The 26185-nt window shown below is 46.5% G+C and overlaps 1 protein-coding gene across 1 annotated transcript in view; it reads right to left on the bottom strand.

Moving 5' to 3' along the window:
* The window catches only part of PEPD (peptidase D), a 294060-nt gene that overhangs the window by 193128 nt on the left and 74747 nt on the right, over nucleotides 1–26185 (bottom strand). Inside the window, exons 3-4 of the mRNA XM_085638402.1 lie at nucleotides 7916–8043; nucleotides 7191–7254 (exon numbers count right to left, since the gene is read on the bottom strand). Of these exons, the coding sequence (XP_085494528.1) occupies nucleotides 7191–7254; nucleotides 7916–8043 (192 nt within the window). The remainder of the gene's footprint in view (nucleotides 1–7190; nucleotides 7255–7915; nucleotides 8044–26185) is intronic.

The raw sequence follows: 26185 nt of genomic DNA, 5'->3' as shown, positions 1-26185 counted from the left end.
CAATGAATCAATTCCCTACATCTTCACGAACACCAGAGACACTACAGGACAAGAGCGCTTTGTGATTCAAGTGGCACAAGCTCAAGCGGACCTGTGTGTCCAGAGTGTGGGTTATATTCCTGTTGGTGTTCGGGACTGTATTATTATCCTGAACATTGACGGGTTAAATAACAGTACTTTCTTAGCTTCCCATAACACATACTTCGTATGTGGGAATAAGGGTTATTATCGTTTACCGGCCGGTTGGTCCGGAGTATGCTATGTAGCCTTCTTATTACCTCCCGTATTCTTAGCACCTGCATCTTATCATAAAGATTTGAAGTTGTTGAATAATGTGACTGTAAATAGGTATAAACGTACTCTATCTATTGATGGCGTTGACCAAACTGATACTAGCTTACAGCAGTATATTGATTTTAATTTAGGATTGTTTTTCTTTGTTGGAGCTGCCCTAAATAGTAGGAAAGTTCGAAGATTAACAAGAGTTGTAGAGGCTATGACAAATCAGACCGCTGCTGCTCTTGGGAATCTTACGGAAGAATTGCAAATTACTAGAATTGTTGCATTACAGAATCGTATGGTATTAGATGTTATGTTAGCTGACCGAGGTGGAGCGTGTAAAATTATCGGAAGTAGTTGTTGTGTGTTTATTCCTGACCATACGCCATCAGTTTATAATGCTATCAATAAGTTACATAAGATTGCAGCTGAAATCCATACAGAAAATGGCACTTGGACGTTGTCTGGATGGTTTTGGGCATTGATTACTACATGGGGATGGAAGGTTTTAACTGGTCTTTGTATTATTGTAGCAATTCTGTTTTCTTGTTGCATTTGTGTCCAATGTGGTCCTTTACTTTGTTCCCTATGTGTGTCATTCTGTATTCCTGATAAGAAAGCTATCGCCAATGTCACCTATCAGAAACATTTAACTAAGGAAGTAGAAGAGATGATGAAAATTGACATATATGATGATTATCCTAATAAGCCGAATGTCTTCAGTAAATGCTGAAAGGGTCGTCTCTTGAAAACTAAAACAGCGATATGATTAAGCATTCACTAAAGACATGAATTCTCTCCAGTTGAAACATGTTTCTTGTCTTATGTTGACTAATGTCCGGACTCCATTTTGTATTGTCGTGTCTCCACGTGCTCAGCACGAGAAGAGTCCTACCTCTTTACTAGTTGTTCTTGTAATCTGCCTAGTAACAGTCTATAAATAGCTCCTTTGTCCGTCTGGCGCATGCCCAGACTTGACCACATCTGTTATCAGTTAGTCCTTGCTTGACCATGTTTTCGCGGGCTCAGGAAATTAGTTACTCCGCCCACATATTGGTTCTGTATCGAAAATGCCCATAAAAGGTAATGAATTTCGCTTCATGTTGTATCCACCCACTTATGAGCCCCTCTTTTGTGTATAAAAGGGGACCATGTACGCAAGTTCTTTGTGCTACTCTATGCAATACTGAAGAGTGTTGTATAGGTTGTAGGACCACCCTTAAGGGTTAATAAACTCTGTCTTTGTACTTTGCAGTTTCCGTGCCAACTTCCTTCCAGTTTTTGTTACAGGAGAGCGAACCCTTGTACTCTGCGGGCCTAGCTGGGGCCCGTATTCATCAATGTGACACAAGATTTCTTGGTCTGACCACTTCCCCTGGACATGTAACTCCTGAAGGGGAGTTCCCCATCCTCCCTTGGAAGCATCCGACATCATTACCATAGTAGGCTTCGCTGGGAGGAAGGACAGGCATTAAGAGATTGTCCCTGATCGCCCACCAGGACATTTCTAAGGTCATTTCTGGTGTGACTGAAACAACGTCGTCGAAAGAGCCTCGAGATGGAGAGGTCTCATCCATAAGCGGCAGTGTGGGATCAGTGGGATGCAGGAAGACATGATCTCCAGCATTGATTTGTAAGTCCTCACAGAAAAGCACTTTTTTTGAGGAGAGGAACTGCGCTGACCTTTGCAGACGCAAAATCCTTTCTTCTGAGGGAATTGCCACTGAACAGTTGGTATCCAGGATCGCTCCCAGAAACACCAACGACGTGGAAGGAATGAGAGAGGACTTTTCTCTGTTGAGATAGAGACTGGAAGGATGGGGCCTTGACCAACCAATCGTCCAGGTAGGGTAATACCTGGTGGAATGATCGCTGGATAAAGGCCGCCACTGGCGCCAAGCACTTGGAAAAAACTATGGGTGCCCGAAAGGTAGCACTTTGAACTGGCAATGGCACCTGCCATCTCGAACCTGACAAAGCAGCGATTCTTCGGGTGTATGGGAATGTGAAAGTATGCATCCAGAAGATAGAGAGGTCATATAATCTCCCGTATCCAGGAGTAGTAAAATCTCCTGAAGTGACAACATTCTGAAAGTTTGACTTTTGATGAACTTGTTCAACAACCGGAGATCCATAATTTGCCTCCATTTTCCTGTTTTTTTCTTGATTAAAAATAAATGAGAGTAGAAGCTCAGGTTGCTTTGACTGTGTGGCACCTCCTCGATTGCTTGTTTGGAGAGAAGCAAACTGATTTCTTTTTTGAGAAGTGCAAGATGACGATGTGCAGTCTTTTGTGGAGGGAAATTTGGAGACTGTTGAAGAAATTCCAGGGTGTGACCATGATGGAATATGTCTAACACCCATTTGTCTGAATAAATTATATTCCATGGAGAGAAGAATTTGGAGCAAGTTGAGGCAAATTGGAGTGGATATACAGAAAGAAGGGAGAGGCAATGCTATATTGACCAAAGAGTTAATCTCTTTCATTCATCACAGACGATGACAGAATAAATGATTTCTGTAGCCAGAAATGTTCTTAGTTTTTTTTTAATTTCAGTTTTGTATGTATAGCAGCAAAACAGCCAACCCGTTTCACCCTTTCAGGCTTCTTCAGGGCAACTATAATGTTTTGCAGAGTCTTCTGTTGGCATCATGAGATTGCCCTCCAGATGCAGGACTTGTGTGTGGGTGCTCTAGTATACGCTGGTCTTGAGGTTTGATGAAAAGACTGTGTAGAATATTGCAGTTGAAGCCCTTGATGGTTGTATGGTTGAAAACGCTGCTGGAGTAGTGGTCGAGAAAGAAGCTGACCTCTACCTCTACGGCAAGAAGAACATTTATTTTGTTGCAAATTAGTTAGAAATTTGCCGTGACCATGTCTGACTTTGTCTGCAGTTCCTCATCTACGTGTTAGCCAAAGAGATATTCACTGTCGAACGGCATATCCAGCACTTTAGCCTGAACCTCAGGGCGGAATGTTGTTGCTCTAAACCATCTCTGCCGTCTCTATACCTCTGCCCCAGTCTTTTGCTAAAGGCAGTAGAAGGCATGTCAAGCGCCACATCAATAATTTCAGAAGACGCTCGCTCTCCTTCTTATAGAATGTCTTTTGCCTCCTTCTTATCCTCGGGAAAATACTCCAGCAAGGGGGAGATGTCGGACCACATTTGCCGGTCATATCGCCCGAAGATAGCCATGGCGTTGGAGGCCCTGATGGCGGTAGGTGCCAGCGCAGAGAACCTTTTGCCAATGTTATCCAACCTGCGTCCTTCCTTGTCCGGTGGAGCAGCACACGCTGATGCAGGATTCTTGGATCTTCTTTGGGCAGCCTAGAGAATAACGGAGTCAGGACAGGGATGACCAATGAGACACACAGGAGAATCTTCTTTATTTTTTATCCAATTTCGGGATAACAGCAGGAACGGAGGCTGGCATCTTCATTAATTTCAGGCCTTCCTGACACAGGTAATCCACCACGGGGATGGCTTGGGTGGAGCGCTTTGTAATAACCTTAAAATCATTTTTTTTTTTAAACACTGTCTGCTTGACGGGCATAGGTAGATCAAAAAGCTTTGATGCTCTAGGAGATCATGAAAACTGGCAATATCCGCAGGTGGAGAATCAGCCAGCAGTAGGGGAAGGTGGTGTGTGCCACATGGTCGTACCATTCATCCCGGACATCTGGGTCCAACTGTAGCTCTCCCTCTTCTAGCTGTTGGTCACCACTATCATGTGCCTGGGCAAGAATTTCCAAAGGCGGCAGATTATTGTGCTTTGGTAGTGTAGGTGCGGCTTGCGGATCTGGAATGACGATAGGTACTTTCTGTATATGAGGTGGCTGTTGACTAGAGTTGGCCTCAAGAAAACACTTGTAGTAATCACCGAACATCAAACGCATGTCAGTGACCAACGAAATAGGGATGTTGATGGAAAGCTCCTGCTGATGCTCATCCTCCTGTTCCTCATATGGATAATGTTCTTGAAAGGTGTCCAGGCGTTGAAAGCTGGGACGTCCTGTGTCAGAGAAGGAATATTCGCCCTCTAGATATGTAGAAGGATCATTCAGTGCATCCTCGTCCTCATATTCTTGGCACTTGACTCCGAGCTGCGAGACGCTTTATGCAGGAACATAAGGACCCTCATCCTCTTATTCCTGGAAGTCCAGGAGACGAGTAGGGGGCAATGGCGACATCTTGGAGAAGTCCTGTAAAAGAGATGGGATCACCTTTGGAATAACCATGTCTTTTCCCTCCGTCGACGGGATCGTAGGCGCTACCGTCAACGGTAGAATTGACTGCATCATCAGAGTGGAAATGTTCATGGACGGTGCGGCGCCGAGCAGGACTGGGGATGATGAAGCTATCGTCGACGGAGCTGGCGTAACAGCTGCCGCTCTTTGCTGTGCCTGAGAAGGGCCAGGCTGCTCTTTTTTAGCCCTCTCCTCCTCAGATCTTTCCTTACGCCGAGATCTGCATTTCTTTTACGGATCTTTGGGAAAAAGAAGAACCCTCTTCCATTCTTTTCTTGGAGAAGGTTTGTGGCTTCTCCTCACTCAGTCGGATTCCTTAGTAGACCTTCTCTTTTGCAGCCAGAGAAGTAGCCTTCCCACATATTCTTTAAGGGTTTTTGAAGAGAAAGTATGACAGTACTTACAGTCTCTGGGCTTATGGTCCGGATACAGACAATACAGGAATTCCTTATGAGGATCCTCAGAGTAAAGCCTGGACTTTCCACAAGTCTTGCAGGGCCTGAACAGCTCAGACATTCTGAAGAAAAAAACAACAAAGGTACACTCACTGGTCCCAAAATGAACCTCATCTGAAGAGATGGCTATAGAAAATGAACTGCAAGCTGGAAGTTCAAAAGGGTAAAGAAGAAACACTGTCACTGAGCAGAGCTCAGGGAGACTCCCCAACACATGACTTTCAGTAAGAAATCTGAGGTATGGTGGCCCCACAGGGGATGGATACTCTGGGTCTTTGCTCTGATTGGCTGAAGTTTGGATGTTTTAAAATGAGGTTAACTGGTTACTGAATGCTATTTATTTTCAAAGGGAATTAAGTTTAAAGCTTAGTACTGCTATTTTACTGTTACTGTGGGACTCCCACCATGCCGACGGGGAAGATTCAAGCATGAGAATCTATAAAAGATATCAATACTGGAGAAACTATAGCCTGCATCATATACACTGTCATTTATAAAGTGTTTTGTCCAGTCTGGCAGGCTTCTCTTGGAGAACTGGTTAATTTCTGGAATCAAACTATGGGATATTATGCCCACTTTTTAATTATTCAGACCAAATCTGAAATATTGGATAGAGTTCGATAGATACATCTGACCCACTGAAACATGCTGTGTGCAACAGCATTTGCATTTGATGTGCAGGTTGTGAGGCTACAAATGGCTCAGGATGTCTAGTTTGAGAAATCTCTGAAATATGGAGTCCTGTTCTCTGGTATAAAGTCTTCTTAAGGATTTATTAGGCCAGATTTTTATGGCTGCTTCTTGTAGATTGGGCTAATTTTTAAGGAACTCTTATGCAGGCTTGCATCTGTTCTGGTGGCCTCTTTTGAGTTGACACTTCAGGCTTTGGGCCTCCTCTTGAAAGCTGTTTGCATCCCCGGTGGCTACCACTATCAAGCTCTATCATGCACGGACATCCTTATATCCAGTGATGCATCCAATTGTGTTTGGTGCGGCGTTCAGCTGTTGGGGCTATTTGTAGTGTACACTGGCGGGTTCATCGGGCGGTTCCTTTTGTAATGCCATTATAGGTCAGGAAGCCTTGGACAACATTTTATTTTTTATTCCAGTTTGTTTTGTACATCCTGTGAGCCACCTTTTGGGACTGTGCGAAGGACACAGGGGCTGCTATCTGTTGTCCCATGCCTGGCTTTAGAGAACATGTTTGGAGTCCTAAGCTTCAAGATCAGGGACCTTACCTGGGGTACTGTGATGGTTTCTGAAAGTATGAGCTTGTTCAGGAAGCCTCACAATTTTTTGAAGCGAGTTCAGTGGAACCTGCTGCATTCCTCCTCTTTCCCATTCTCACCAACATGAGCCCCCAGTCTCATCAACCACACCTGCAGCAGTGTCCTTCTTCGATAAGTCTTGTTTGCTACCTTCTGGATGGCATCTCTGAGGATTGTGAAGAGACGTGTGCAAATGATGTGTTGTGTGGAGCTTTTAGGATCGCAGGTAATTTGAGATTTTTAATTGGGGGATCTTACCTCGGGCACACAAGGTGTTGGGAGTACAGACGCCTCAAGGAAGACTGGCAATTCTGGAGAGCCTTGCTGTTTTCATGCAGGAACATTGGTTCAAAAGGAGTGTTTGAACCAGCCCCGGTCAGGTGTTTATCAGTGTTCTGATGAGCAAGAAGCTAATCGGATTTTGGTTGTCTGAGTCAGTGACCCACAACACACGTTGTTTGCTATTTCGAGCAGTAATTTATATGCAGCAAATAATCGTCCCTGAATGGAAGAAATATTGTCAGCTGAAGAATAACAGGAGACATCCGCAGACCTACTTATTTGACTGTATAATTAAATAAATTGCGAGTACATCTATTGTAACACGTGACAAAAGGATGGATGCAACATGTAAGAATGAGAAACACAACCAGTAGGACATAAGCAGAGGTATGATAGAAGTATTCAGAGCTAAAAAAAAGGAAATTGACAGGAGAGTGATGCTCAGCCCTACAGGAGTCATCACCACCACCTTGCAAAACGTAGAAGAATTAGGAAATAATTTTTCATTCCCAAAAATGAGCACCAATTTCTCCATATAAACAAAAAAACTGCATTTAACTCAGCTTCCCTAGAGTCAAACCTTTAGTTTTTTAACATGTATCGTCTATATTTTAATGATGCTTGCCCCAGAACGCTTAGGGAAATCTCTAGTCTTACCTCAACTGTATAGTGTACTTCATCCACTTCATACTTCTTTTTGAAATACTCCCGCGGGTGAATCCTGAAATAAAAAAAACCAAACGTCACGTCATACACAAACCTAAACAAAAATCAATTTAGTAACCTGTAACATTAGTTTTTGTGGACTCATTTGCTGGGCATTATTCGCAACATCTAGAGAGTTTAGGTCAAAAACACTGGTTGAAATGAAAGAATTTCTACTTTGGGTATCAACCATAAGCAGAATCAATATAACTCATGACAACATTGACCATAAAACTTCACTGCCCCAGTGCGTGACCACCATTGTTGCCTTCAATTTGCTCCTTAACAATTAACTGGCGATCTCCATTATTTATACTGAATATATTGGTGCGAGTCTCTTCTTCACCAGGAAGTCAGGAGATTATGTCTTGCCACTCTAAAATACTACCAGGCTTTTCATGAACATAATGTTTACAGGCAAATATGGCAACACCACTTTGCATTTGGTGGAAAGTAATAGATTAATAGCCCCTATCCATAATTTCTCAATCTAGTTTGATAAAAGTATTAATTGAAAACTGTGTTGCAAGACATGGGTTAACAAATCCCTTAAACTGGTCTGGTTATGCATTCAAGAAAAGCTCAATTAATGTTCTTACAGAATACAATAATAGCCATATGCATTTTAAAAATGCCAAATTAGAATACTACAATTAAAAAAAATCAAATCTCCTTACTTTCCCATCCAGACTGCATAGCTCTCAGGGAGTTTGGGAACAAAAAGTAACGATTTTCCTGTATCGACATCAATAGCACCGTAGCAGTCTGCTTCTGTAACTCCAAAGGTCCAATGAAAAAAAGACTCCTGAATAAGAAATCAGACACAGCGCGAATAGGTTAGCCCAGTCTTGAATGTTCCAGTTGACAATAAAAGAGACAAAAGACTGTTTTCTGTAAAGGTAACAGTGGGATATCACACTTGTAATATGTCACAACATTTTCATGTTCAATATGTATTATTTTTATAGGTCTCACTCGTCGAAAAAACGCTGCTTAACAAAAGCAACCTTTGCAGTGAGCTTTCTTAGTTAAAATGCCCTATAAAGACAGTAAAATTGTGTGGGTGCTTCACAGTAAAACATCTTAAACTGAGCAGATCTATTTTAAAATTATCATATTTTCATACTTCTAAATACTCCATCAGGATTCACATGACTGTTTAATTAAAGGCATTTAAGAGACCCCTTCAAAAGTACTACTAATACTATTTGTGCATCAAATGACCTATCCACAAACTCTTAATTAAAAGATCCTGAAAATGTACACATATTACACTTAATAAAAAATATGGGCCTCAGTTAACATCTTGTAGAAATGTATACAAAGAATAGAAAAACGATAACGTGGAAAAATAATGTCATGGTAATATTGTTACTATTACATATCAAGTTCCTGTATGAATCACTTGCAGTATCAGTGCTATAACACCATTCGGTTATAGCACTGGAGACATATAACACAAGGTGCCCCGGGGGTGCAACAGGAGTTAGCGCCTGCTTTGCGCGCCCCGGGGCACTTTGGTATTACAGAAGGGGCCCCAGACGCTTGTGCATCCCCTTCTGTAATACAGAAAGCGCTGGCGCACATACAGCACCAGCGCTCTGTCAAGAGGGCGTTCTCTCATTAGCAAGGGGGCCTGGCTCCATGCAAATGAGGGAATCCGTTTGCCTCTGTGCCAGCGCCGTATTACCAATGCGGGCGCAGAGGCAAAGAAGCTCTCAGGAGGAGCACTGTCAGGGGGCAAAGGGGGTCCTATGAAACCCCCAGACATCCCCTATCAGGCAGGTGCAATCACGGACTGTACCTGCCTGCAAGCAGATCTTTAATCCCTTTTAAAAGGGCAGACAGGTTGCCGCCTGCACTGTGAATCACAGAGTGGCTTCTTTAAAGCTACTCTGTATTTCACTTGAATTCGCAGCCCCCCAGGGCAGCACGAGTTTGCGGCTGCCCTGGGGAAAGCGCATTCTATGTAATAGGGCGCACTTTCCCTGTTTGCGCCCAACGCACTTGTTTTAAGGTGTGCCGGGCGCAAACAGGGAAAGTGCGCCCCTAATGTTAACTGCTTTCTTCAGTTTCTTTTGCATGGCGGGTAAGGCCAGTACATTCTTTGCTTTACAGATCTAAAAGGGGGTCTAGCTAAAAACAGTATTTCCCCACCCATTCTGCCACATACCGCTTAAGATTTTAGGATGCTCCTTTTTCCACCACAATTTTCAAGTCACTTTTTGAGGTGCCCTTGCCACAGTAGTGGAAGGGCCATACATGACAAAGATTGAAAACAAGTTTATAAGGGGCCTCTTTAAACTCCCCCCAGTTACCCTATTACCCCATTGAGATTTGATGGATACATCTATAGTGCTAAAATCTAGTGTTGCATTTAATGTATTTACATTTAATTTTGCAAAATTGTTATACAACCTCACGTAATTAGGCAAAGGAAAATTATGTGAATAACAGAAACCTCTAAATTCTACATGGCTATAAACGTTATATTCAAAATTCTAACAAGCCGTAACATTGTGCAACTCTTATACCTACAGGCAGCACCTTTCTCTGTGATGGCAGGTTATACAGACAGTTGAGATGAATAATTTGTCCATTCAGCCACTCATTTAAGCGCAGGTGGAGCGAAAAGGTCATCAAACTGCCAACATAAATTTAGGGCGGAGCCACAAATAAAATAGTGTTGTTTTGACACTGATTGGTGAACAAGTTGGCACTGAAAATTGTCTGCTGCAGAGTTACGAGAAAGAGAAACACAAGATGTGAGTGCTGCAAACTCAAGTAGCCACAATGGACCTCTATCATATTGACAAGGTTTGCAAGTCAGGTATTAAAACTACTGCCAGATTTAATAAGATTCTGCTGGGAAAGTCTAAACTCAAATGGGGCAATCTGCAAGCAGCATTCACAGGGCACTGGAGGAATTCTTCAAATGGCCAACATCTCTGAAGCTTAAAGTGTGTCTGAAATCAGGAGAGAACTAAACCCATTAGTTAATTGTAAATAACCAAAAGGACCACGTAGCAGATGAGTCCACCAAATGTTCCACAGGGGATCCCATTTAATATCCAGCCACTGATCCTGTTAACGCCTAAGCCAGGTACAGCAGGGATGGGAGAGCTGGAAGAAAAAACAAGATGCTCGGAAAAAAACATGTGCAAAGATGTTATCTTAGCACCTCTCATTGGAAAAGCCAAAATGATCATGATGACTGTGGGATCTATATTTCTGCATTTGAGAAGGTCTCCTTGACAAAGTTACAACATAGTATTAATACCGAAGCAACAATGGCACTAAATAAAACATAGTAGTTCTTTCAAAGCAATGTCAGGGTTCCCTAGTGGAGAAAGAGGATCCCATCAAAGATTCTCTTTGGTCAGCTAGCACTTCATTGCTAAATCACCGCATTACGTTCATTCTAGATGGGCTGTTGTTTTCATCTCCTGCAATGGAATTGGCAATCCTGGGTAGAGGACCAATTTACAATCACTTTGTTTGCAAAGCATTAAAAAAAAGAAAAGAAAAAAAACACCTGACCTAAGTATGGCCGCAGCCAAATGAGACTGTTTTCAACGTGCTCCTGAATAGCTACTCATTTGAGAGTGCAAGCCATTTGAACAGGCAGAACCACAATGGTACAGCAACAAGAACTCACGAGTGGCGCTGCCTGGATCCAAGGTTAGGGCTAAGACTAATGATTTCCATTTCACCTCAGCGTGACACCCAGAACTAAACAGCTACATGATCTAACCACTTTCCCTGACACTCAAGAGTGTGTTTCAAACTTTTACAAGTGGATCCCCTTACAGAATTATTTGCAAGGAGTACTTGCCTCACAGTCCAACCCTGAGCAAAGAAACAAAAACATTACACAGAGATGTAAAATAACATATTCATTTCAGTTTTTCTGGAGAACAGACATAATCCAGAAGCAAGTGAGACATTACAAGACAGACATAAACTATACTATAACAGTCATGGATATTGTGACAACGTAGAAATACCATGTTATTAATTTTTTATTTATTTAATTGATTTTCAACCAGCAATCACATATGCAGCATCAATAACACAACATAGTTTCCGATACATTATAATTCGCTCTGCTTCCTCCGCCCCCCACCCTCTTCCCCTACCACCAGTGCGCCTACGAGATTCCTATTTTATGACCAATTACATGCTTCTAAAGTTAGTACATGAACGCCATTAAGCATTGTCCATATAGTACTAGGGGCATTGAGGCCAGAAAAATTAACTTCACTGCCATTTGCCTGTGGTTGTTCAGACAACTTGCTCAAATGCGGTAGCTAGGGTCCCCCGTCCCTCTTCAATTGAACCCTCCTCCGAGTCTGTGCTTGGAGTGCTGCAACTAGGGCCTTCCACGCCCTCGCCGCATTGTGTGCTTTTTCGTTATTTGCGCGTAAGGCTTGCTGCAATCTAAGTATGCCCTCACTCCGCGCCCATTTAAGCAATTCCGCCTGCCATCTCCCCACCCTAGGTCCCCTTTGTGACTTCCAATGCATAGTGAGCTCCCGTTTGGCTAATACAAGGCCCAAGTCGAGGAATTTGCAGGTCACTTTCGTTTTAGCAGTGCGCGGGAACCAAGGCAGTAGGCAGGTACCCAGCTCTAAGTCTAATATCCGGTCAGTGACGTTGCTTAAGAGATGCAACACTTCCTCCCAATATGTTCCCAAGCTCGTACACCCCCACATCATATGCAGGAAGTCCGCTCCCTCTAGATCACACCGTGGACATTGAGCAGCCGCCTCTTCGAAATATTGGTTAAGCTTTGCAGGTGTTAGATATGCTCTATGCAGAACATAGAAATGTATCAATTGAAGCCTAGCATTCCTCGTGCTCTTCCAGGCCATCCTAACCAACTGAGCCCATGTCTTTTCAGGGATTTCCCTGCCAAGATCCACTTCCCACTTCCCTTGCAATGCTCGCAATGGTTCTAAATTCTCCGTCGACATTGGCCGGTATAGGCACGTTATAGCCTTAGTCCCCGCGGCCATTACTACGTACTGGCATACCATTGAGGTTCGTGGTTCCGACAATCCCGTCCTCCAAAAGCGTTGGATTGTGGCAATAAGCGCTTAGCGCAGCAAATAATCCCCTCGTGGGAGGTCATATCTATGCTGTAGGGCCTGGAAAGACAACAGGGTCTCGTTTTTTGTATAGGTCCCCTAACACTTGTATCCCCAGGTCCTCCCAATTGGGCAGTGCCGTCCAGTCCCCTCCATGTGGGAAGGCCGTACACATACCTAGCGGTATCTCCAGGGCATATGGGTGAGTGTATCCAGCCCGACGCTGGCTCCCGTTCCAGCACATCCTCATCGTCCGTTCCTCAGCCGCGAGCGGTTCGAGTCGCATCTTCTGCTGTAGCACTATGAAGGATAAGATATAACGCGGGACCCATCGACCCTCTGGGCCATCCCGGAACTCCCTCGACACGGCCTGCATGAGCCACTGTAGCTGGGCTGCCAAATAGTACCACTCAAAATCCGGTACTGCCATACCCACATCCGCTCTCGGTCGTATCATTGTAGTCATTGCCACCCGTCTCCTGCCTGTCCCCCAAAGAAACCCACTAGTCAGAGCGGAGCTGCCGAAAGATGGAGCCCGGGATCCAGAGAAGCAATGTCCGAAAGTAATATAATAATCGTGGTAGCGCTACCATCTTCAGGAGTGCCACCCGCCCTGCTACCAATAATGGCAACATACTCCAGAACGCCATACTGCCCCTAAGGCGTCGTATGGCCCGGCCCAAGTTACCTTCCAAGAGATCTGCGGGGGCGTGATGAATATTAGTGCATAAATAAGGCAGACAATGGGGCTCCCAGCGAACACACGTTGGCTGGGGAGGGTTCCTCGCAGTTGGCACCACCGGAAATAAGCAAGTCTTTGCCCAGTTCACCCGTAACCCTGAATATTCCCCAAACACATGAAGCAAGTGCCTCGCACTGTCTAAATCCACCGATGTATTCACAAGAAACATTAATAAATCATCTGCATAAAGGGAGATAAATTGTAGGTCTCCTCTAAGAAATAAACCAGTGTAGTGTCTCCCTAGCCGAGCATGGGAGGCCAAAGGCTCAATGGCCAGGGCAAATAACAATGGAGAGAGCGGGCATCCCCGTCGTGTGCCCCGCCCAATCTGTATAGAAGCACCGTTCACCCTACAAAAGATTCTCCCAGTCCAAACATGTGAAGGACTCGGTGCAAATACGGCCATTCTAAGCTGTCAAAAGTCTGCTCAATAACTACTGAGAGAACTGCCGCAGCAGTTGTACCAGTGTCTCCTAAAATCCGTAAGAGTCGTTGCACATTGGTCGCAGTGGTTCTCTTCGGGATGAAGCACGCCTGGTCACTGTGGCCCAGGTGCGTCATATAGGGAAGAAGCCGGGTCGCAAGAATCCTACTTAAAATCTTGTAGTCTGTCGTCAACACTGACAACGGGCGATATGCCGATCTAGACAGTGAGTCCCTCCCCGGTTTCAACAGCGGGATAATGATAGCCTCTCGAGTAGAGGCCGTCAATCTCCCTAATTTCTTGGCCCCTCGGTATACCGCCCGAAACTTGGGGGCCAGGGTATCAACATATGCCGAGTAAAATTCTATCGGCAATCCATCTACCCCCGGGGTTTGTTTGCGTGCCATAAGTTTTATCGCACTAAATGCTTATTTCTCCTTCCGTGATCTCCTGTCCCAACAGCTCCCTCTGGTCCTCTTCAAGGTGTAGCAGTCGTACTTCAGCTAGAAACTCAGTCAACCCATTGTTCGTGCCCTGTAGCTTACGTTCATAGAGCTCCGCATAATATGCCAGAAACATCTCGTTAATCCCTTGCTGGGTATACTCTGGTACCCCTGTCGAGGTGGTTAAAGCCAGGATGGGTGTGCTCCTCGGAGGTGGACTCGCCAGCCATGCCATGAGAGGGACCACCTTATCTCTCCCTGCGTGCGCCCGCTCCTTATGATCAAAACAGCGTAGCCGCTCCACTTGTGTCGCCACCTCCTCTCTTGCAGCTACAACCTCATCCCGCATTCCCGGATTCCCCGGGTGGGCCTTCTCCGCATGACACAACCGCTGTTCCTTCCTTTCTATATCCTGCAAAAGAGTTTCTCATTCCTGTCATTTTAGCGATATATAAGCCCCTTGTCACCACTTTAAATGCATCCCATTCTAGACCCAGGTTCGTTGCTGTCCCCTCGTTCTCGCGGAAATAGTGTTCTATCCCCTCCCGGACCTCAGCACCGAGTCCTCCAGGGCATCTGGGCGTAAACGCCAGGTGGGGATAGCAGGCCGTTCTCTGGACTACCTCAACGCCAGGAGCAGTGGATTATGGTCTGATATTGTCCTTGCCAGATACTCACTACAGCACACCAATGCATGAACACCCGGGGAGCACAACAACGCATCCAGCCGCACATGTAGATCATGCAGGGAAGAATAATAAGAGTAATCTCGCTCTCCTATATGCTGCGTACGCCATGTGTCTATCAGACCCCACTCGGCCTGCCAATCCTTTCGAAGTTTCGAAAGCTTGTGGACAGGCGCCTGGGGCAGTGGTGGGTGTGACCTATCCAGCTCAGTATCCGTGACAGAGTTAAAATCCCCCCCCAATAACACTGAACCTGTCAGGAAGGACGCCAGTTTCCCTGATAGTTTAGCAAAATAGGATTTCTGTTCCACATTAGGGGCATACACACTGCACAACGTCACATCCCTCCCATCCAATCTTCCCATGACAGCTACATACCTCCCCTCGGGATCGACTAAGTGACGGGTCGGCTGAAAAGGAACCCCCGCTCTCACCCAAATAAGGGGACCCCTGGCAAAAGCAGAATACGTTGTATAAAAAAAACTGCCCTCTCCAACGGCGCTGTAATACCTGGCCTTCACCGAGGTGGGTTTACTTGGAGAAAAGCTATCTGCACCCCTCTACGCATCAGATAAGCACGAACCCTGTGGCGCCTCATCATCGTATGCATCCCCCGTACATTCCACGTAATACATTTCAACTCAGGTAATGGTCCCATTATGAAACCTGTTCTCGTATCGCAGCTGCACTCTGTACTGGTGGTATTAACTACCCCAAAAGAAAAAAAAAAAACTACACTCCAAACCCCTCCAACACCCCTCCCCAGAACAGGCTCTGAACAGCTAGTACCCATCCAAACAGTCCAATTCTAGTCCCTCTGGTAGCTACCAGAAAGTCGCTCTAAAAGCGAAACTAAGGGGGAAGCCCAACGCCAAGAAGATCTGGTCTGCTGCTTCACCGGAACCCAGCGCCAGACCCTACTATAAAGGAACCTCCATCCCCCCCAGGGAGGGCCCCCCCCCCGGAAAGCGGGTACCCACACATCCTGAGCGATTCTCCATCAAGCCTAGTAAAGCAGTTGGTGTCTCCCCATAGCTCCCCCCGAGGACAACACCCCCATGATCAACCGTCCCCTCTTACTAGCTATGGCATAAGATCAGGCATCTAAAATCTCATCCGCCGTCCCCCGGAGTGATGTGCGGCATAACAACACTCCCCGCATCTGTTCCATCAGAATCGGTCCCTGCCGATCGCTTTTCATAATCCGTCAGTCTCAACAGCGTCGCTCGCCTGGGAGATCTGTCACGGCCTGCAGCACCACCAACCTTTCTCTCTCCGTCTGAGTAGTGGTGGGTTTCTGGGCCTCATGGCGTCTTCTCCTGGAGCGCCGCACACGGCACGGTTGTGGAGCCTCTGCCGTTCGTCCCCCAGTGCGCCCCGCTGCATTCGCTCCCACCCGGTAGGATTCCAACCAACTCCAGGCCTCGTCAGGGTCATTATGAAAGGTCGTTTTGCCATCCAATGATATCCGCAGCCGTGCCGGGAACATCGGGGAGTATTGAATGCCTTCATCCCAGAGGGCCTTCTTGACCGCCAGGAATGAGGCTCGTTGGCGCTGTACCTCAAAAGTGTAATCCGGGAATAGCGATACATTGCTATTGTCCACTTTATATGGGCCAGCCGTGCGTGCCTTATGCAGCAGGAGGTCTCTATCCTTATAGTGGAGCAGTCGGGCCACCACAGGCCTAGGTGGTCTCCCAGGGGCCAGCGGGCGGGCAGGCACCCTGTGTGCTCGCTCCAGAGTGTAGAAAGGCATCAAGCCCTCCGGGACAACCTCAGTGCGCAGCCACTGCTCCAGATAGTCTATCATACTGTCTCCTTCGACTCCTTCCGGTAGGCCCACCACCCGTACGTTATTCCGCCTATTATGTCCTTAGGCGTCCTCGGCCCTCTTCTCCAACGCTTGGAGCCTGCGAGTGACATCACTCATTTGAACATCCAATGCTTTCTGCGATGGTTCTAAGACCTCCAACGTAGTCTCAGCTTGCTTCACCCGGTCTACGAGCTTTGCATGATCAGCCCGCAGATGCCCCAGTCCCAACGACACCTGAGCAATATCCTGTTGAAGCGCCTCTTTCGCGTCCGTGATCGCTCAGAGGATCTGATCCACCTGCTGCTGAATCAGTCCCTCAGGATGCGAGTCAGCCACGACTTGCGTTCTCTGCTCCACCGAGTCATTGTCTGGCTCCGGGTGCGCCCCTCCCTGCCGGCCACGTGGTTTCCCCATGGCTGCGAGTCTTTTGAGACCCCCGTCCTAGTCACCTCCTCCCTCACCTCCTGTGCTTCAACAATGCTGATCTTTGCAGCTGTCCTATCCGCAGACACGACAAGTCTTTAGTCCCCGTCGGTCATCGCACTGCTGGAGGCGCCGTCTATACTCTCAGTGCCTCGGGGGTCTCCCCGAAGAAGATTGCTTTCCAGGGAGTCATTCAGCTCCCAGGCTCAAATGCTCCAGTCCCACCAGCGCCCCTATAGCCTGGCTAGCAGTGCTCAAGTCACAGATGATCCAATGGAGCACTCCATGCTACTTATCTGTGAAAACCAGTGTGCATGTAACCGGTTCTATCACACAGTTGTTCAGCACCCATGGTGAGCCCAATTCCATAGCACAGCAATGGCCTCACTCCACTCCACAGGGCGCTCAGCCATCCGGGTCCTCAGGTCTATGGTCTCCGTATCAGCTGCCAGGCGTCCACGCCGACCCTGGCACTCGCCACCAGCGCAAAGAGATTACCTCAGGGTTCAAAGCAGCCTCGCCGCTATATAGTCTCTCAGTTGGGGCACTTGGCTTCGCCCCACTGTAGATCAACGGTCACACCCCCATTGGCCCAATCAGCTCCCCGCAGTTCCACAGCCAGGGTTTCGCAGTGCTTCGCTGGGACTCCCCGCCTCCTCCTGGATGCAACTCAATGTAGAGCCACTCTACAGGCAGCTCCAGCGCACCATGCAGCGGCGCCTCCAGCCCCCCGCTGTCGATTAAGGGCCGAGCTCCCACCCGGTGGCAATGCAGCGCCTCAGCGTCCCAACATTATGTGGCGTCTTCCATTGACATACCTCTCAGCTGGTCCTCTGCAGGCATTCAGTGATCGCCGCGAGCGGCGGGGGGAGCGCGCCTCTCGCTATGGCTCCTATGTGCGAGCAGTTAGCGGTCTCAGTCTCCGGGCTGATGGAGTAACGACAGCTGGCAGGAGCTGCGGGATCCCTGCTCTTTTCACTGGTTCAACATAACTTCATTAAGGTTCTAATTCAACTTGCTCATTTCTTTATGTCCTCGAAGATCTGTTGATTTTTAGTAACTCTTGCCCCGCCAGATTTCGGAGCAGATTAAGGCACTTTCGCCACTGGTTGGATCAGCTCAGCCTCAGTGACCCGGTTGGGCCACTTCGCAGGAAAAGAGCAATCAAACTCCAGGAGTGTCTGCGCGCTACGTCCGTGCACTCCGCCTCACTTTTCGGTAAATGAGGTGGGAAAACACAGGAGCTCATTGCAGGAGTGAGGTCTACTGCGTTCCCAGGTCGCCCCTTCCAGATCAGCTCAGGACGCTGGCTGCCATCTTGTCATTGTTTTTCATGCACCAAAAAACCAGGAAGAGTTTTACATATTTGTGATTTCCTCTGCTAACAGTATAAAATGTTGTGTATTTATGCTGTCCACGTGTTTGCTTTTCTCAGATGGTGCAGAGAGATGTCTTTAAGGGTATGCTGTGCTGTTATTTCACAGTGTGAATTCGATTCTGTGACTTGAATTCACAGTGCGTTGTTTATGCTGTTCTGCTATGATTTTACTGCTGGTTGTTTCTGTACACTTTTGCGGCGCTTGCACACTGACATGGTATCTTTTTGTGCCGTGTGGTCACAGTGAGATATTTCTGTTGGTTTTCTAAGTTCTATGTCTCAGTTGAATCATGTTTCTGTAGGTTCACTCATACCTATGGAGTTTTTACATAAGGCTGGTCACGAGGAACAGTAGAAGTGTAGGGCATTCCTTGGCGCTTCTGGCAAAGATTGTCCTCTATAGGTCATAAAAATTGTCAATTTCTTAAATGATAATTAAATCGTATTGCTTTATTAACCTTCCTGCTTTCTCAAATTTGCTTGAAAATGCACCAATTTTCTGACCCGTCCCCCCCCCCCCCCCCAGCCCCCGTCGGTTGTTCGGGCACGCTTGCTACACTCGCTCACCGCAGTGCGGAACGGCAATAATTTTACGCCTCACCACTTTCAAATATCACCAGCCACCACTGGTGCGAGCTAGTAGCCAATGGGCAGCTAGTCGCCCATGAGGTTACCACATACGGAGGTGTAGGTTACATTTTCTACCAAGAACCCTCTATTTTGTCATTCTTAAAGATGGCGGAAATCAAACTGGTGAACAAACCCGGCTGCTCACCCTGGAGGTGTGGCTAGCCTTCTGAGGGGTATACACCTACCTCCGTAGCGAATTTCCAGCCTGCCTGGGTGCAAATGTGCCTGGGGCAGGCGGTTTCCTCCATTGGGAGTCAGCCCTGATGCATATTAGAGGCAGAGTAGCATTTGCATCACACCGCCTTGATGTGCCACTTGGCTAGCCTGCTTGGAAGGAGGGAGGCATGACCTCCTTTCTGCCCAAGCCTTTGTTCCTAACTCCAGGGTGTGTTCACACTGCTTGGCAGGAGATTAGAATCCTGTGTTGGCAGCAGCAGGCGCAGGAAACACAGGCTTTCCAGCAAGAGCACAGAGAAGCTGGAACAACCAGGTGAGCAACCTTCAAGGTAGCAACATGGGTGCATACCACATCACCCAGGGCTCGAGATTCATGTCAAGGCTGAGAAGGGACGTTGTTCGATAGCAAACATAACATATTTCAGTGGAGCCATAATGGAGCTGTCAACCTTTAGAATGACCAGTTAGCACTCCATTTATCCTATGAACCACTGACACTTATCGTAGTTTACTATGGGATGCCACTATATGCACTTATAGGTTCTTATCTTTAATATACTGCAACCTGCCTCCTGGGCTGAGGAGGCCTACCTTAGGGGTGCCTGACATATATTTAAGCAGTGATGTGGAATTCCCATAGCCCGACGCCCAGGACATACTGTTTGGGGTCAAGGGCAACAAGTATTCATGTGTATTTAGTCCTTGGGACAAATAGGCCCAAACCCGTGCAACACAAACACTTTGGCTGCCAGTTTGCAGTAAGACATTATGGATCAGGGAAGGGCCGGTCTGCAGTTAAGGTAATATTTTTGTCTATAAGTTAATGCTGTTCAAACTTGTATTTATAGTTCATTAATTGAAAGCCTTTATTAGGGTGAGCACTCAAAGTAAATGTTATAAGCGCTGACTGCGCTACTGTAAACACGTTTTCAAAGTTTAGCAATATGAGGCTATGTATAATGCTACTGGAATGGTCTCTGATTTGATGCAAATATTTGCAGAAGTTTGAAAGCAAGACTGATGAATCTTTGCTTTCAAAATAAAATGTTGATTAAGAAATGAAAGCAGGAAAAAAAAACATTTCGCTTAACTACTGTAAAATTTCAGGTACTATTTCTTTGCAGCATCATTTGTTAAGGTGTTGATGCATGCTAGTATTTACCAAAAATATTCATAATGGAAAATCAGTGCACCAGTTTCAGTAAGATTATATGGAAACAAAAATAACCAAGCATTGGCAAAGCCAGTAGGTCTGACATTAGTGGTCAGCTTTTTAGTTTTGTCAATGCGTGACTTGTTTTGGCATAGTTTTTGTAAAACCTTATTGGTGTGGGAGCTGCCGGGCCCTCACAATTATAACAAACATTGGCAAAAGCAAAAATAGGTTTTTGGTCTAACAAAGCAGACTCTGCCACAGTAGTTACTGGCACTGCACAAAACTACTTCGCGTGTCTATATACTCCTTGTGAAAGAGCGAGAGAGAGCGAGAGAGAGAGGCAAAAGGTTATGGTCAACACCAGACCCAATTAGGGGCCCTATTGTTAAAGAAAGTCTCAAAAGTGCACCCATGGTATATGTCCTTGCACTAACTGCAGCTATGCAGCTTTCTTGAATTCCCACGAATTTACAGAAGGAGAACAAGAAATAGTACTCTTAGAAAATATTTGTGAACTACATTTTAGCATGAGCAAATATGCATGTGTAGATTTGCTCATGCGAACATCTGAGTGTTTGCAAGTTCAGTTTCCTTCCAACCACTTTTTTCCCCCCAACTCTGGAAGAAGGTTTACATCTGCCAAGAGTTGTTGAAAACCCTTAAAGCATGCACGTTAGTAGGTTTGCACAGACTCAAAATGGCATTCTAACCCTGGAACTATTGCTTACCACTACCTTCAGCCCCAGTATGTAGATCTGCGGAAACATGGCAACATAAGAGGATTGCAAGTATTCAAACACTACTATGGTATGAGCCCTGGCATAATCAGAGGCTATATTAGAGCTATTATATAATGAGATAGCTGCCATAATTAGTTGCTGCACTACATGGCACCAAAGGGACCAGTGGATTTTTTTACAGGACAAGTAGATTTATGAAGCAACCTGCCCCATTGACAAGTAGATATTTTATTAAATTCCATACCTCTGTAAAGACAGTGTATTTGACTGCAATGGCAGACTCACTGTCAGTAGGTTGCTTGGGTCACCCAGGGTGGTACAAACCCGAGCTGCAACCCTGGGGACCAATTACCACCTATGTCCTGGGTACCACTGATACCATATACTAGGGACTTACAAGGGGGGCAAAGCCTTTGTCATTTGGGTTTGCCAATTCGCACACAACACTTTTAGGGAAAGAACACTGGCACTGAAGCCTGGTTAGCAGGTTTCAGTGTAATATCAGTTGAAAATCAACATCTAGTAGTCCGAATGGGGTGAAAAAGTGGGAGGACATCTGCAAAAAGACATTTTTTCCTACAATTGGTGTTTCAAGGCTTTGTTCACCGGCCTGATAATTTAAGTTCTCTTTTTATTACTCTGGCACGTTTGGTCCAAATGTCTACAGACAGTGCGTGCACACCTGAACATGGAGCGAGTTGTAAGAGGGAGCCATCACCAGCAAATGTGCAGGTCAGGCATGCACAAAAACATGCACCTCAGTGACAATTGCTCTAGTTATTTGTCACACATTAAAGATGTCTGATAGATAGAAGGGCAGATGGCAATTAAACAGTGTTTCAATGATCGAGACTCGTGCCGAAAAGTGTACTGTGAACTGATCAAAAATTAAGAAAAACATTCAATGTGCTACACATGAGCACATGAACAGAGGTGGAATTGTGGAGTTTTGTACTGTGCTTCAATACAGATGACAAGTTTTGTTATCGGATTCTCGTATTTTTTCTCAGTGAGATAACAGATCCTGGATTCTAAAGTTACTGTACTAGCCAAAACAGCCAGTAACCCCCGCTGATCTTCGCAGACTGAAATCAGAGTGCTCGACCACTTGGGCTTCAACCTTCTGTTTGCTACATGATGGATGATCACAAAATGCTGACATTTAGTCGGAGACCAGCTGAGGTCTCAAAAACTGATTTAAATAATCTATAGAAACATTGCAACTTGTCCCTACCTCCATCTTAGGATAGATAGGGAAGGCGAAAAAATTGCAGTTTTAGATGTGCCGATGTACCACTGCGTGCTACCTCTGCCAAGACGTTTCTAGAGCAAACAAACAATGGTACAGTAAACCGAAATAACTTCACGACAGACTAGATGGGAGGGAGAAATATAGCGCTACCATTCTGATGGGCTTTTATAATAAATATTTTAAACAAGCTGAGCAAGCTTTGAGTAGTTGCAACTAAAGGCCCCTTCTGTACCAAGCACAACACCAACAGGTACTTCAGGGAGGTGAGATAGGTTCCAAATCAGGAATCAGAGCCTTTCCCTGCATGCTTTGTCTCGCTTGGTTGTAGACATGGCTTTAGTTCTGAGAAGATCCTGGTGTTAATCCATTCAGCCATTTGCCCAAACCACTAATTTGCCGGATCATAATGGCAGAAAAAATTAATACTTTTCATATGGATATTTCAAAGTATTAAACAGTTTCAGAGCAGTAGCCTAATCTAACCAATCACCAATCAGGCAGTAATATGCAATAGTGAAACTTCAAGACAAAGCCATTGTGGTTTCCTGTTGATCGAAGTTCAAGATTATGCAATTACTTTGCTATACTTGAGCATCTGAATACAGCCGCAGGTTCAAAAGGGACCCATGCTCACACCATTGACCTGCATATGATTTTCAGTTCTAGCAATCACTGAATTATTTGGCCTGGATTGATGAATTGATCCTGCATTGAGATAGAAGATGTGAGCAATGTAGGCCATTGTGTGCGGTAGAGGAGACCTTTGTCTAAGTGATTGAGTCTTATAAACTTTGGTGCAAACAAATGTATAAATATGCTACATGCCAAATACGAAGTATGGCATCCCCAAACAGAGGAGGTTACGAGAGAGAGCTGTATAATATTGGTAGGTCCTTACTTTCAGGATTCTACTCCTTTGGAATTCACGTACCCTGATGAGACAAAATCATAAAAAGAGGTGCGTGAGGGAAAAGATTAAATGGTGGTTTAATAACGTGTTTGCCTTCGGAATAAACATGAATCCAGGAACGTTTGGGTACTAATAAATGAGGTGATCCACAGATGTTGCTGGCAGATGGTGTCACTAGCAGGCAAAACATCATGTTTGCAATGTTAGCGTAATTATTTATTTATTTATTTATTTTAACGGATCAAGACAACACATCCAGAAAAGAAAAAGGGTATAAAAGGAGGGTCAAACATCACAAATGAGAGCATCATGACCAGTGGCCTGGTGAGAATGACTCACTTAGCTGTCAGTTATCAGATTGAGAAAATCATATGAAGTCTACTAAGGTCTTAACATGTCAGGCTTTTAACACGTCTGTCACTGCGGCATGTGTGATCAAATAAGGAATATTAATAGTCATTTCCATTTTCACAAGGTATGGCTCTACACCCAAGTCGAGTGAAAGAGGTGGCTACTGTGACCCCGAGCACTTGCCAGTTTTATATAGAGCTTGTGGCCCTACAGACTAGACAGTAAACGTTGCATGTAGCAAGCCAAGCTCCTTCCCAAGAAACTTTAATTGAAAAGGAATAGTGGGTTCAGACCTCCTTATCTGATTCACATTAAACACTGAAGTACAAGTACCCCGCAGCATTCCTTCTGCAAGATTGACCCGTCTAGTTCATTTCTGGAGCAACTATGGAGTTCCTAAGACTGTGTGTCAGGAGGGAGTGACACTCTGTAATGCACAAAGTCAATAACGAAACCAGTCTTAATTGGCTTAGTCTTAGAATTGTATTCCTGATTCTGAATCCATTCTTATCTAGAGCACTACATTTTGAAATCCGTTTATCCCAAAGTCGAAGATCTATTGCACTAGGGGCCTTCCAATTTTTGATGGTCTTCTAAGAGATGGCTTTATAGATCACACCATATTGGCAGGGTACTACTATTCAAGGCCTGGGCGTTCATGTAACTATTTTACCTAGAGGGAGAAAGAGGAATGATGCTTGGTTGTACCCTCCTTTTTTTGATAAGCAAATTTTTATTTTTCCAACGAAACATACAAAAGTACATGGACAACGGTCCAAGCGAACTGGCATCAAAAGATATTTTATACATTCATTGACCTTCATCAGCACAACCTCCCACCCCCCTCCCCGACCACCTCACTCCCTCCACCCGTGTTGACACCCCTAAATCATACCCCCTAGCCAATTCCCCCACACTTTGCAAAACTTCTTAGGGCAGCCCCGTGCCGAATACATTGTGCGCTCCTGCGTTGCGCACCAATCCACCCCCCTCCTCCACGCCGCACATCTGGGGGGGTCCGGCCGCTTCCAGGCGGCAGCAATATCTCGCTTCGCCACCACCAAAGCGGTAGTGAGGAAAAAATTCTCATGACGGGAACCATCCAGACCGTCTGTTATCCCCAGCAGGGCCATTCTGGGATCATGGGGAACTTCCCACCCCAGCGTCTCAGTTAGTTCGGCCTCAATCCCGCCCCAATAGGGTCCCAGACGCGGGCAGGTCCACAACATATGGAAGAAGTCCACCGGGTCCTCCCCACAACGAGCGCATGAAGCATCTGGGGAGAGACCCGCGCGGTGAAGGCGCTCCGGGGTCAGATAGGCGGTGTGCAAGTAGTACAGTTGGATGAGCCGCAGCATGGCCAAGGAGGTGATCGTCCTAGGTGCCATAAGGGCGTCCCTCCAATCGGCCTCATCCAGTGGTCCCACCCAGACCTCCCAGCGCAGCTTCGTGTCCTCCCAGTCCATGGGGGGTGTTATTGACCAGGGCTCGGTAAATACGGGAGATACCCACCCTACCCAGAAACCCCATCATCACCTGCGCCTCCGGTGGGCTATGGTCAGGGATCCGCGAATCTAGAGGGACGTGGGACGTGGGACCGAACCGCGTGGCGCAGCTGGAGATATTTGTAAAACTGTGAGGGGAGAAGCGAGCCTGAAGCTCCCGGAAGAAGCACATACGACTCCCCCGCCACAATTCGCCTAAGCAAGAGATCCCAAGGAGGTCCCACGCCCGAAATCCTTCCAAGCCCGTGACCTCCCGCAGCCAAGTGCCATGCCAGAGTGGTGTAACGCGGGTCAATTTCCCCGACCACCGGGTATGCCGCAGAGCCGCACGCCAAGCCAAAAAGGGGGCCCGGACAACATCTGGAAGCGACCGAGAAAGCGTCGCTCCGTAGAGCATATTTTGAATAGAGGGGAACCCCAGTATCTGTACCTCCAGCCTGTAGGCCGGATCGTCCCAGCCGCCTGAGAACCAGTCATGGACCACCAGGAGCCGAGTCGCAAGGTAGTATAAGTATAGGTCGGTCATGCTCATACCTCCGTCGTGCGATGGAATCCGGCACCGGCCGAGGGCCAAGCGTGCCCTACCACCACCCCACAGAAACTTGGTCGCCATACTGTCCAAGTCCCGGAACCACGGACGAGAGAAAGACCAGGGCGTATTTTGCAGCATGTACAGGAATTTGGGAAGGATCATCATCTTATAGAGGGCAATCCTCCCCAACGGATTCAATGGGAGCGTTTGCCATCTCGCCAGGTCTGATCTGGCCTTGTTGACCACAGGAGCCACATTGAGGGCCGAACAGAGCTCCGGCAAAAGGGTGACCCAAATACCCAGATACTTAAAAGATAGCCTCCGGAGGGGAATATCAGACTGCCAATCGAAGCAATCCTTAGCCGGGTGCAGCGGGACCAAGACCGATTTCTTGGGGTTGAGGCGGAGACCCGACGCCCGACCAAACCGGCGAAGAATTCCACGCACAATAGGGCCAGAAGTAGCGGGGTCAGAGAGGTAAAGGAGGACATCGTCAGCATACAGAGCTATTTTGTCGGGGACCATGCCCGGCCAGTCCCACCCATGAAGAGCAGGGTCCGAGCGGACCAGGACAGCCAAAGGTTCCATTGCCAAGGCAAAGAGGAGGGGCGAGAGCGGGCAGCCCTGACGCGTCCCTCTCCCGATAGAAAACGGGCGAGATAGAGCCCCATTCACCAACACCCTGGCCCGTGGAG

This window comes from Triturus cristatus, chromosome 12 (genome assembly GCF_964204655.1).
Source record: "Triturus cristatus chromosome 12, aTriCri1.1, whole genome shotgun sequence".
NCBI classification, from domain to species: Eukaryota; Metazoa; Chordata; class Amphibia; order Caudata; family Salamandridae; genus Triturus; species Triturus cristatus.
Note: the sequence above shows the minus strand (reverse complement) of the source record. Positions and strands in the feature narration are given on the sequence as shown.